This window comes from Calypte anna, chromosome 1 (genome assembly GCF_003957555.1).
Source record: "Calypte anna isolate BGI_N300 chromosome 1, bCalAnn1_v1.p, whole genome shotgun sequence".
Taxonomy (NCBI): Eukaryota; Metazoa; Chordata; class Aves; order Apodiformes; family Trochilidae; genus Calypte; species Calypte anna.
In genome coordinates this window covers 135727900-135740831 of record NC_044244.1, presented here as the reverse complement: position 1 = coordinate 135740831, position 12932 = coordinate 135727900, and the positions used below count along the sequence as shown (strand labels likewise).

At 39.4% G+C, this 12932-nt stretch overlaps 1 protein-coding gene across 2 annotated transcripts; it reads left to right on the top strand.

Moving 5' to 3' along the window:
- The first annotated feature begins 251 nt into the window (after positions 1-251).
- MFSD9 (major facilitator superfamily domain containing 9) lies at positions 252-10783 on the top strand. 2 transcript variants are annotated; one of them, XM_030457995.1, is made up of 6 exons: positions 569-765; positions 3252-3339; positions 4583-4626; positions 5885-6014; positions 7068-7277; positions 7816-10783. In XM_030457995.1, exons 1-6 carry the CDS (start codon positions 625-627, stop codon positions 8604-8606), a joined length of 1404 nt encoding a protein of 467 aa, XP_030313855.1. In that variant the 5' UTR covers positions 569-624; the 3' UTR covers positions 8607-10783. The 2 variants fall into 2 exon arrangements, with proteins under 2 accessions (XP_030313848.1, XP_030313855.1); XM_030457988.1 differs by lacking the exon at positions 5885-6014 and having other exon boundaries at positions 252-765.
- Positions 10784-12932: the final 2149 nt, after the last annotated feature.

Genomic DNA, 12932 nt, shown 5'->3' with positions numbered 1-12932 from the left:
AGCACAAGGTGGAACCCAGGAACTTCCATTTGAACATTAGGAAAAACTTTGTTATTTTAAGTGTAACAGAGCACTGGAATAAGCTGCTCAGAGAGGTTGCAGAGACTCCTTTTCGGGAGACACACCAAGACCTGCCTGAACCTGACCCTGTACAACCTGCCCTCGATGAAACTCCTTTGGCAGGTGGGTTGGACTCGATGATCTCCAGAGGTCCCACCAACCTCTACTATTCTGTGATGGTCATCTCTCTACAGCAACCAAGACGAATGACCCAGGGGACCCGTTACCATGGTTCTGCTTCCAAAGCCCCTCCACCCTATCTTCTTCCTCCTCCTGCTTCCCTCAGAGCCTCAGACCCTGAGGTGACAGAGTTGCACAACCCCACACACAAAACACGCAAGAAGGAGGAAGGGCCACATCCAACAGGGAACGTGCGTGTGTGGGAGAGGAAGGCAGAGATCCCGACAGCCTGCAAAACCAGCAGGGATAATTATTCCTCCTCCTCCTCCCCCGGGACAGAGGAAACACGAAGAATACACTCGCTAAGCGAACAGAACAGCACCATTCCCGCCCCTCTCCCTGCCCCACGGCCTCCATGTTCCCGCCGCCCTGCCGGCACTGCGCATGCTCCGCACCGCCGCCGCCGCCGGCCGGATGGAGGAGGAGGAGGAGGATGGAGGCCGGGGAGCCGCAGGGAGCCCGGCGGCGGTGTCAGCATCATCGTCTCGCCGCTTCGTCCGGTGCCTTTACGTGGTGGGCTTCCTGGTAAGCGGGGAGGGGTGGGGTGGGGTGGGGTGAGGTGAGGCGAGGCAGCGGTGCTCTTCCTGGGCGGCCGCGTCTGAGAAGCTGAGTGCTTCCCCCCCGCTCTCCCACGGCCTGCGGCTCACCCCGGGGCGGCAGTGCTGGAGGCAGAATGAGGCGGGAGGGCGGTCCGGCAGAGGCTCTGGAGCCGTGAGGTCCCCTCAGGGTTTGTCAGGAGACGCTGGAAAGGTTAAAGTCAGGGAGACATCCTCCAGTACAACCCTCGCCGTCCCCTGTGCCGCTGCTCTGGTGTCGGTTCCGCCTGGTAGCAGGGCTTCCCCTGTGTGCTCCAGATAGAGGTCCATCACTTCAGCTCCTTTTGGTTTTTTTTTTTAATTTGAGTGTTTGTAGCGATAAAGGTGTGCAGCTGTGTTGTTTTTAACACGCAAGTTGTCGTGTAGTCTGGTACCGAGGCATGATTTTCAGCCGGTGAGTGAAATGAGCCTCCTATAGCTGTGTTGCCCTGTGCTTATCACGGGGCTGTTCCTTGTTTCCATGAAATACCAGTGCTCAGTGTAAACAAAACAAAACAAAACAAAATTACAACATTCTTGTCCCCTCCAAAAAACCTCAAACCAAACAGTTGTGCTTTTTCTAAACAAACAAACAAAACCAAACAACCCCAACCAAATGCAAACAACAAAAACCCCACAAAACAACCAACCTCCCCCAAACAAACAAACAAAACCTCACACTTTTACTGAAAGACCATATTGTACTGACTTTAAAGAAGCTTTGGATTCTGTAGTGATTTATGAGTCTTAAGAAAAAGCCATGTAATTAATTTAAAATTAAAAGGGATAACTTGAAAAGTTAATACAAAATGAGGACAAATCCATGTAATGAAATATAGGTTTATTCTGTTACTTGTTACTAGGTTGGGCTGTAGAAACAAGCAAGTTGGTTTGGGTCCTGGAGCAAATATTCCAGGAAAAAGTGGGTTAGAGCAAGCTTTGCTTCTTAGCTCACTTATAACATTGTGGTTCTCCAACCTTGCTGAAACCAAGCTGGAGCACACATTGAAACCAGCCAAGAAGTGAGTGCCCTGTTAGAGCATGTAAAGAGTGGTGAAATAGAATCATAGAATGGTTTGGGTAGGAAGAGACTTTAAAGATCATCTGGTTCCAAGCCCCCTGCCTAGGCTTGGACACCTCCCACTGGACCAGGTTGCTCAGATATGTTAACAAATAAATGTTGGCCTTGATAGAAGCTTCCTGTAGGCAAGCAAGTACAGCATAGTTATAATTTGACTAAAGAAATGATAGGTGAAAGGAGAAGTAACAGCCCTTCTATGTCAGTGGTTAATGAGTCTTGCTTTACCTGCATAGCGATGACAAGTCCAGTCCTGCCAGGGTATATTCTGAAATTTCGCTTTTCAAATGTCTCTATTGATCACCTGGATGAGGTCACTGAACCTCTCTTCAGGTTTGCAGATATGTTACAGAAGAGGTTCATAAGTCAAGTGCTCTGTTTGCAAATGCTAATGTGTTTTACGATGATTCTCACCTTGTAAGTCTCAATTTCAACAAACTGATGATACTTAATGACAGACTGAGAATTGACTCTAGTGCTGGCATTGTTGCTTTGGCGTTGTTGCAATTATTCAGGCTTTGGGCATACTATGAAAGATTTAATGGGGTTCAGCTCCAGCAGTCACTGATAAATTATTATCTTGTTCCAAAAGATCTTCTGTAAGGTTTTGCTCTGAAATAGGGCACCATATGCTGTGCCAGATAGTAGTAGATAAAGAACTACTGGGTCACTATGGTTATCTTTACAAAAGACAAAAAAATCAAAGAAATGGGGGGATCTTTGTCTTGTTCACTATGGGCAGTGTCCTTTGCCCTCCTGACAAAATGTTTTCACTTACACTATTTTTTTTCCATGTTTCTGGTTTTTTTTCACTAAATTTCCTTAATTGAACACAAAGGCTGTCTCTAAGTAGCTTTACATCTGCCATAGCTACTTTGCCATTGTGTTTGAGAGATACAGTTTTTTAGATTCTCCAATATGCTCTCTTTGCACAAGTAAAAAGTATTTTTGGGTGACTGAAATTACAGGCCAGTTCAGGCCATTTTTAGTTTAAAATACTTTCCAGTTAATACTTTTCCAGTTTAACAGGTGAAGTTTAATATATATTGACGGAATATTTAATGTTTAAATATAGATCTTCAGAATAGTTGCATTTGGAGGGTGAAAGAGGAATACTGCTTTCCTAGTTTCAACTCCCCTGTGAAGCAATCCTTTATCTTTCAGTTTATGTGGTTTTGTAATGTTGTATGTACTGGATGCATTGTAGAGGTTACAACATACTACACGAGTCATGAAAAAAATAACTTTGTATTGATATGGAACTTTTTTTTTTTTTAATATTGACTGTTACAAGACCAGGTTGCCATCATCTTTGTACAAGTTATCGGTTGTTAAATTTTTTCCTGCCTTCTTTTCAGGATTTATTTGGTGTGAGCATGGTTGTTCCTTTAATGAATCTTCATATCAAATCTCTAGGAGCAAGTCATACAGTTGCTGGAATAATAGGTGAGTTGCAGCACTTGACTGATTTACCAAAGAATAAGATGTGAACTGGGTGATGCTTTACTGCAAGTGGGACATTGTAACATAATTCTTCCCTGCTAATAGCATAATAAAAAGTAAGGCCAATTTCCAAGTAAAACTATAAGGGCCCCCATACTGAGTTAGACCCAAAGACCTACTCAAACTTGCATACTGGCAAATAGCTGTAAGCAAGTGCCTGGGAAAGAGTATCCTTGGAAAGAACAAGGAAATCTTGCAGTAGGACTTGTACAGATACTTTTCCAGAATCCAAGAATTCACAGCTCAGCAACTTTGAGAGCCAGAGGTGCTGCTTTTAGTTTTATTGTTATTCACAGGGTTTGCAAACAGTACTTCTGCAGTTAGTTCTCCAGACCTTTCCAAAGCCCACGATTGCTCCCAGTTTGATGAAATTCCTTGCTACTGTATTTTGGCAAAATATTTATCGCTTTTAAGGAAGTATTTACAAGTTAAAAATTAAGTTGTGGGATAAAGTTCTGTGGTTCTAAAGTTCTTGTTTACATCTTCAGGTACTGTTTATATTATAATGATAAAAGTATGATATTATTTATGGCTATGTGAGGTTGATTGTGGCTCTGTTAATCAGTTTCTTATTACCTTGGGGTTTTATTTTGATGATACTTACCACTTTTCAGGAACTCATTCTGGTTCTGTTCTGAGTTTTCAGAATATTATTTTAAGCAGTAGGTCATCAAAAGTGTTTTCATTTCAACAGTCTGCTATAATTTTTAACTTTAAAAGAAAGTGGGGTTTGAGATGTTTTCTTACAAATGAAAGTCTGGCAGATGTTTCTCTCTGCTTTTCTTTGCTGCTTCTCTTCTGATACTAGATGCTGCTTAACTCTTAGCCTCCAAAATGAAAGAGTAGGGTCTAGGGTAATATTCTGTGGTGCCTTCTAACACATTGAAGCACTATGTAGAAGTACTTAGTGCCTTCCAGAAATGAAAATTATCTCTTGATTCTGAGAAAGCAATTATAAATGCCAGTATTTAATACATCATACAAAGCAACATCCTTCTTCATTAGTTGTACAAGTTTTCAGCAGAAACTATTTCCTTAGTTATATTGTAAACTCCACTTTCATTTTGTCTTCCTATTCTTCTCATAACTCATTTCCAGAGTTTTTCATGTTTTAAATTTTTTGTGCAATTTTATTTAAAAAAAAGATTCAGTTTAATATTTAACATTTGTATTTTACTTGTTTTAGGATCTCTGTATGGTATAATGCAACTATTTTCCAGCACATTTGTGGTGAGTTCTAACACTGCTTTCCTAAGTATTTTGGTATTTCTCTGGATTTTAGTAGGGAAAAGGATGAGATTAGTAATTGCGTTTCTTTTAATTTTTAAAATATTTAAAGTGTTCATGTAAGTATTTTTTGTTGGATCCAATTTTTAGTTTGTGTAGAAAATGTTTCATTTATGGAGAATTACCACTTTTTTAGAACTAAATAGAGTGTGGCCTTTAGACAAAACCTGGAATCCATGTTTGGTCTCATGTATTACTGAACACATCTCAGTCATACAGGGTTCTCTTCAGTGCAGGTGCTAGCAATGCAGTAGCCTGTCCACAAAGCAGTCTCAGGTCAGCTCTTCATAATCCTGTTACCTACAGTTTGCTTTCCCTGCTTAATGAGCAGTGCCCTGTGGCCTAAATTCATGCAGTGTGCCTTTGAGCTTTGTAAGGTTTTATTTTCTGTTAGCTTTTGATTTTTTTACATCCTAACCTAAGCAAGACTACAAAGACTAAACATCAAGGCTGAATGTGTGAATGTGAATGTGTACTTTATCTATCAATACCTTGTATCCCTATATTTAGCCAGGAGCACCTTTAATAGTGCCCTGGTACCTCCTGGCTTTCAGGAGAGCAGAGTCTAGCATCTCACAAAAAAATCTGTTTCTAGGTTTGTTGTACAGGCCACCTGGGATAACTGTTTGTATGATCTTGTAGCATTTTCTGTAAACTGCAAGGCTATTGCCTAATTTCTTAAAAAACTTCCTATTTGGAATCAGGCTGATGGATAAGCACGCTTCCTCCAAATTTACTGTTTGCCCTTCCCATAAATATTTCCTTCTTGTCTGCTTTCGCATGACAAACTCCTCATAGCTAAGATCATTCCTTCTAGGATGCTCAACAAGTGTCTGCTACAAAGTGACTGTTGTTGCCAAGAAATATTTGTGACCTGTTGTGGTAATATTTTCTTTGGGCCCCTAGTACAAATATTTCATGATGTTTATTGCAGGGCTGTATTTTTAAAAGAGATTAATTTTAATTTTTTAATCTGAATGTATGACATTTAATGGAATGATGGTTTCAGCAGGTGCAGTGCTGGCAGGACGGAATCGCTTCCAGATTTTGAGCACTTAAGAATGTTGTGTAATGAGATTATTAAACTTTCATTTGACAATCCTTTGATCTCTTTTCTGAGTTTAATCTAGAAGCGCTGATTGTTCGCAGTACACAGTTTAATGTTTTAAAAAGCAAATCTTAATTTTCTGCTTTTTGAAAGGGTTGCTGGAGTGATATAGTAGGAAGACGGTATTCCCTGCTTGCTTGTATTCTTCTCAGTGCACTGGGTTACTTCCTCCTTGGAACATCCACCACTGTGCTCCTGTTTGCCATTTCTAGAGTCCCTGTAGGTGAGTAAACACTTCACATTTTGCAGTTTAATTTCCCTGTAGTCTCAGTCTGAGAATTACTACTAGAGAAATCATAGTATGTGAATAGTTGCTTAGCATCATCACCCAGCAGCACCAGCTGAACCCTAGTAATGGGAAAATCTCCACAAATCCGACAATCTCTTGACTTTTTTCCTGAAAATATTTTGAAATGAATGCTCAAAAACTTTCACAGCTGTTATGTCATCATGAATCACTGAATTTTATGAGAATAGGAATACAGCAATTCCTTGAAAGAGGCCATTGTAAGGTTAGTCATTAGGGGTACACAATATACCAGATCACTGCTGGAAATCTGAGCCTGCATTTGCAGAATGGAATGATATGTGCATTATTGGGTTTTTTTCTTGCTGAAAATATACCTGGAAAGGACAGAACAGAATTTGGCTGAAATATTAGGTCACTTTTTCAATAGAGTCTTTATGTTGTGCAAAAAACATGTACATTTGCAGCAGTGACACTAACTTTGTGCCAGGGGACATATCAGAGTTCTTCTAATAGCTGTACACCTTTTGCTGTATTCTGGTATAATAAGCATTGGCATTACTGTGAACACTACTTAAAGGCATTCTTGTGGCCTTATGGTCTTGATTTTGGAACTGTTTGTATTGTTTCTTTGTTTGAAGACAATTTGCTAATGAATTATGTGATTCATCTTTGATTACTTAGTAGAGGTAATACTTTTTATTGAATGCTAACATCACTGTGACATTGCAGCCCTGGTTAGAGCAAAGGAGCATAAAATATTGCATTATTAGTATTACTGCAGTATGCTTACCCTTCAGTGCTCTTCTTTTGCTTACATCTTCTCCTGTTCTTCCTTGAGCAGCCAGGATGATGGTTGTGGCCCAGTGTGCTGTAGGATTGTAGCATTAGGTAATTTGTGGTTTATGGAATCTTAAAAATAGAATTTGAACACCGATCCTTCTGATAGCTTTTGGAGTTTCATTTCAAGTCTTTTGCACTGAGCAATACATGTTTGTTTGTTTGTTTTCTTTTAATATTGTGTTACAGGTATTTTCAAACACACTCTCTCCATCTCTAAAGCCCTCCTTTCTGACTTGGTTTCTGAGCGAGACCGCCCTTTGGTAATGGGACGCTTCAATGCAGCCTCCAGTGTGGGCTTCATTCTGGGGCCCGTGGTTGGTGGCTACCTAGCAGAGTTGGAAGATGGCTTTTATCAAACGTCTTTCATCTGTGCCTCTATCTTCCTTCTGAATGCTGGTAAGTTGTATGTCGTATTTTGCATCTGGGGTCCCTTCATTCCTCAGTTCTGTGCTTTTGTGCAGTCTGTTAGACCCTGACTTTGTGGTGTATCTATGGCGTACATGTTCTGTACACTGGCAGTACTCTTACAGTTTGAACCTCTGTGGAAAAGCAGAAGTTTTCTAACATTAAACCTCCAGATACTATTTTTTTTTTCATATGTATCACTTTTACATTCAGCCACAGAATGGAAGTTTTTCATGTGCACAAGGTTGAAGATGAGAAATGCAGAATTCTGGCTTTAGCCTTGTTTATATGCTGTGAAGGTGTCACCTCAGTCTTTTCTTTCCTTGCTTTCACTGCACTGGAAATCAAAATGGTGCTGTAAATACTATGAGACTTAATCTTTGTAATTTTTCTAAGTTATTGAAGATTGTTGAAGTCCCTTTTTGAATTTTGATCTTTACATTAAGTAAGCTGTTACAATCAGGCTAATGTCTTCCACACAATGTTAACGCAACCAAATGAAATCAGCTGATTTTCTTCATGTATGTAGGTCTTGTCTGGTTGTTACCCTGGAGTGAAGAAAACACTGGCAGTAGGGTACATCAACAAGACAGCAAAGGAACAGACAGTTTCTCAGCAAAAGCAAATTGTGACCTGCACTTGAAATCAGCAACTAACGGAGCTTTGCCAAGTGAAAGTCTTTTCCAGTCTCCATGGCTCCAAGTTGTGACAGTGCTGAAGAGGATTAAAGGAATTGCATGCTCTGATCTGTGGGATATACTTCTAGTGCGGCTGCTGCTGTCTGTTGCTATACTGCTGTACTATAGTAATTTTAGTCTGGCCATGGAGGAGAGATTTGGGGTGAAACCCTTGTTTTCTGGATACCTAATAAGCTATAGCAGTGCACTTGGAGTACTGGCTGGTTGTCTGCTCGGACCAATAACAAGACTCTATCAACACAACACTTACAGACTTCTGCTGCACTCCAGCACTCTTACCTGCACATTGGTTCTCCTGTATGCATCAGCAGTGAGCATATGGATGATCATTTTCTCTTCCACATTCTTAGCCTTTTCAACTACTATAGGTCGTACGTGTATCATTGATCTTGAATTGACCATTGGTGGGAATGAGGCCAGTGGTACCCTCTTAGGTGTTGGACAGTCTGTGACATCAGTGGGACGTATAATTGCTCCTCTCCTTTCTGGAATTGCTCAGGAATTCAGTCCTTGTGGCCCTCCAAGTCTAGGGGTTGGACTGGCTTTAGTTGCTATTCTGATCATGAACATGAACAAGCAAAAATACTGTAGCCACGGAAGTGTTAAATTGAAAAAAAAGTAGCTGGAAATTTGGGTGGCATAGAGGTATCTTACAGGAGAGGCAAAGTGAATCAGCCTGGGGTGCTGCTTACACTTGGCAAGCTTGTGTAGTAGTAACAGCATCTTTTAAGAGGGCATCCTATGTTCACGTGGAGGCAATTACCTATGTTGGGTGCTGTAGTAGCTGGGGTTTTTAAATGGATTTCTAACCTTTTAAGAAGGGAAAAAAAGAATGAAAGGTAATACACAACTACTTGCAGTTCACATTTGAAATGGTAATTGATTGATAAAAGGCAGAAATTGATTCTTATTATTTAATAATCAGAGGTGAATTTTTATTATTTAATGAGGACAATTTGCAATATAGCTCATTAGTCTTAATTTCTTATGCTTTGGTCCACTGCCATTTGTCTGTTGTGACAGTAGCTTAATTAACAGTGTTTGCTTATGTGATTTTGTTAAGCATACCTGGTCTACAAAACTTGTTGCACATCATGATGAGGAACCATGCTATTAGGTAACTGTCCAGCCTCTGCTGATTCCTGGTCTTTCCCAGGTAACAGAATGAAGTGTGTGTTAACTTCATGTATTAAAAGGCCTAAAATGGAAAATTTTAGAATAACACAAGATCATTCAGACTGAAACTGAGACTGAACGTATTGAAACCTGACCTGGTGATTTTTGTTTAGTAAAACTTTCCCTGAGCAACTGTATTATATTATAAATTATTTGTTAATATCTCCTGTGCATTTTTCTGCCTTCATTTTAAGAATAAATTTGTTTCTTAATTCTTTTGAATGACTGTAAACGTATGCTGAAGCAACTAGCAGTAGTTCATGGATCTGTATTAAGGCAATGTCTTTCACCTCTAGGAGACATAAGTGATGTTTCAGTGACAGAAGAAAAACTATGTTGACATTTTAATCTTCATTTGGCTGCAGTGCTTAACTGATGAGAGGTTACTCCCAGAGCTACACAGAGAGTTGTAGCATTCTCCTGTGCTATTTACTGTTCAAACTCCTATTTGCCAGTCACCACTGTTTGCTTTTCATTTGGAACATAAAAACCACGAATTTTGCACTGATGACATTCCAAATGATTTTCCTAATTTTACTTGATGAATGTACCAAGTCAACAATGTATGATTGTTGGGTTGTTTTCTTCTTATTATTAATTTAGTTATCTCCTTGAACAGATTTGTGCACATTGTATTGCTGCTTCAGGAGAATCCTAGATGGTGGGTGGTGGTTTGCATCTTTTTTTTCTTCTTGACCTTTTCCAGTGCCTGCTATAATTTAGAACCTTGTTGAAACCTCAGTGATTCCAGAGGCAGCACCATGATAACACAGAGAACTCTTGAGTTGGTTCAGTTTTATATATTGACATAAGGAGTACGAGTCTTACTGCTGCTATGATTTGAGTACATATCCTCAAGAGTTCATTACTGTAATAATCTGTGTTTCATTTTTCCCCAGGAACTTGAGGAATTTTTAAGTGTCTTATCTCCTGTTGTCTTGTTTGGAAGATGCCCAGAAAACATTCTCACCCTAAATTTCCTATTTTATTTCTTTACATCTTTTAATATCTATATATATATATATATATTAACCTAAAACCATACTTGTATAAGTCAAAGACTTCTGTTTTGCAACAATAGTAAGGAGCAAAGGAAAAGGGTAGGAAAAAACCTCAAACATTAATATATACGGAAAATTTAGTAGTTCCTACTTTATTTGTTGGGTTATATGAGGTGACAGCTAACATTTACCCTTTGAAGTCACTTCAGTCATTAAAACTCAATTCTGTAAGCATATAAAATTCAGTTTATACTAACAGCTGTTTGAATAATGCTTTTCTGCTTATAAAAACTTAAAAATTTTGCTGATTTTGCTTATACAGAAATGAAAAAAATGTGCTTTCCACAACCAGAAAATATTTTTGTTTTAACTTGAAAAATATTTCTTCATATATGCTAGATAAAAATGAAATTAAATAGTTGAATTGAGAAATCTGTGGAAGGGACATGTTGCAACTGTTTTTACGTAAGACAGGTTTGGGTTTTTTTATTTTTTAGCCAAAGTGACGTCTGTTGTGCAACAGAAACATTTCTTCTTTGTAAAGGCTCAGCCAGAGAAAAATTGCCCTAATTTTTAAATTTTTTTTGTAAGGACTATAGAAATAAAATGAGGTGATATTTCACATCTGTTATTTTCTCGCTGCTTTTTTCCTTTCTTTGTCTGCTGAAACTATAGCACAAAATAGAGGTGTTCAAGTCAAAGAGAAGTGCAGATGTTTTTGCTTTTTTCTCTGAGCTGTTTCTTAAAATGAGAATTTGCATCTGCCTGCTCTTCACATAAAAAGCACAGGAGCCAAAGATTAAACCAAAAAGTTGGTACGGCTTGACAGTCAATGAAAAAGAAAAAATAGAAGAAAATCAAGAACTTACCAGTTTGGAGATGGAATGCTTAAAACTACTGTTCCCCATGCCTGGAGACCGTGTTTGGATCTCCTGTGTTATCTCTTAGTTGCCATAACCATGCAAGTTCAGAGTCATGAGTAAATGACATCCCTGGAGAAGATGAGATGTGACACCCCATTTTAAGTTGAGGGAGGAGCAGTTGCAGCTATTTTTGGCATCAGTCTAGTGGGCTTTACTGAATTACTCAGCAGTTTATTGAATCTACTATCTGAAGGCTGTAACAAAATAGAGATCTGAATATGGACTAAAGAAAGAAAAAGTTGCTACCTGCAAATCACCACGAATTGAGATTTTTATTGCTGTAACTTTAGCTTTGGCTTGGGTTTTTTGGGCTTGTGGGCAGGGTTGGGTTTTTGGTTTGTGGGTTGGTTTTTGGTTTTCTTTTTTACCTTTTGAAATTTTCACCTTTTAAACTCACCTGCTTTTCTGACCTTCATTATCAGCTGATGTTAAAGAGGCTGTAGATACAATATAGTAATTTATTTCTGTAAAACAGCTGGTAGCATATGATACCTACAGATTTTGTTGCTTTTTAGTGATGAAGCAAAGGTAGGATTTATTCCATATTAGTCTACATACATTTGAAGAGCTCCTTTATAGACGTACCCATTCTGCAGATTTCTGTTTCTTGTCCTGTTTTCTTTTCTCTGAGCTGACTCACTGTGGCAGAGGGCAGTAACATGATTGTCTGAGAACAGCTTGAGTATTGAGCAGGTAACACAGCAACAAAACCAGACAACCATTGCTTACTAACTGGCATGCTCATTACTTCAAGCACTCCGTGATGCCATCTTGTCCTAGCTGATAGGAATCTCTGTGGGTGTGTTCCAGGTGCTGCCAGCCCCCATTTGGTGATGGGTGCCCTGGGCTGGGTGCCCAAGCCTCGACTGTACTGTTACTGTTAGAACTTAGAAGACACAGAGATGATAATGAGTCTGCTAAGGGAGTTTATAGGAGCCTGAACTTTGAGAATCAAATACTCTGAGTGGAGCTCAGACTGCTTCTCATAAAGGTGAAAGAGGTTGTTTTACACTGAAGTGTTGAGAAACTTCTGTGTTAACTTACAAAGAAGCCAAATTTCTTGTTATTTTAAACCCTAAATTAGCATCCAAGAATTGGGTTTGAGATGTGCTACGTTATAAGAACTGCTTTTCCATTCTCTCAGGTTTGTAATAAATGGGAGGTCTTAGATATTAAAAATAAAGGAAGCACACTGGGGAATGTGAAATTTTATTCCCCTGTGGCAATTATGGTGCTGTTGGAACCCCTAAATAACAAACTTAAATCTGAGCACGTTTGAGACCATGAACCAGTGAGACTCACCAGTGCAGCCAGTGTTAACTATTTCTTTCCCTTCTGCAGTCACAGTCCCTCTTACTCTGTTAAACCTCACAGGATAAAAAGGCTTCCAAAGCATGTCAGTGCTATGCAGGAACCACATGAGTTTTCCATCTTGGCAGAGGAATGATGCTAATCCATTCTCCCATCATTTTGTCCTATTACAAGATCTGTCAGCCAGCTGCAAGCAGAATTTATCTGGTAGATAAGATTCTCAAGTGGCTCAGCCCCATATCCAAGAGGGACAATTGTCAGCCCCAACTTGAACTCCCAAATGCTACTCTACAACTGTTCAGAGGAGAATTAAGATGGCATGTTTTTTTCTGTATAAGTAGCTTCCCACTTAGCTGGCCATTTAATAAACTGGCCAAGTGGGAGCTGAAATTCTGTGACATGAAAGTTGTGAGACAGCTTCCTCATGGTTGCTCACACAAATAACAGCATCAAGCACTACTGTGGGTTTCTTTAGAAAGTAAAGTTAAATCATGGTCATCTAAAAAAGGACTATTAGTTCTCCTATGTCTCCTGGAT

Coding starts and splice junctions, on each gene's coding strand:
- MFSD9 (XM_030457988.1), top strand. CDS start 267: ATGACCCAGGGGACCCGTTACCATGGTTCTGCTTCCAAAGCCCCTCCA. Junction 3,340..4,582: donor TACAGTTGCTGGAATAATAG/GTGAGTTGCAGC, acceptor TACTTGTTTTAG/GATCTCTGTATGGTATAATG. Junction 7,278..7,815: donor TATCTTCCTTCTGAATGCTG/GTAAGTTGTATG, acceptor TCATGTATGTAG/GTCTTGTCTGGTTGTTACCC.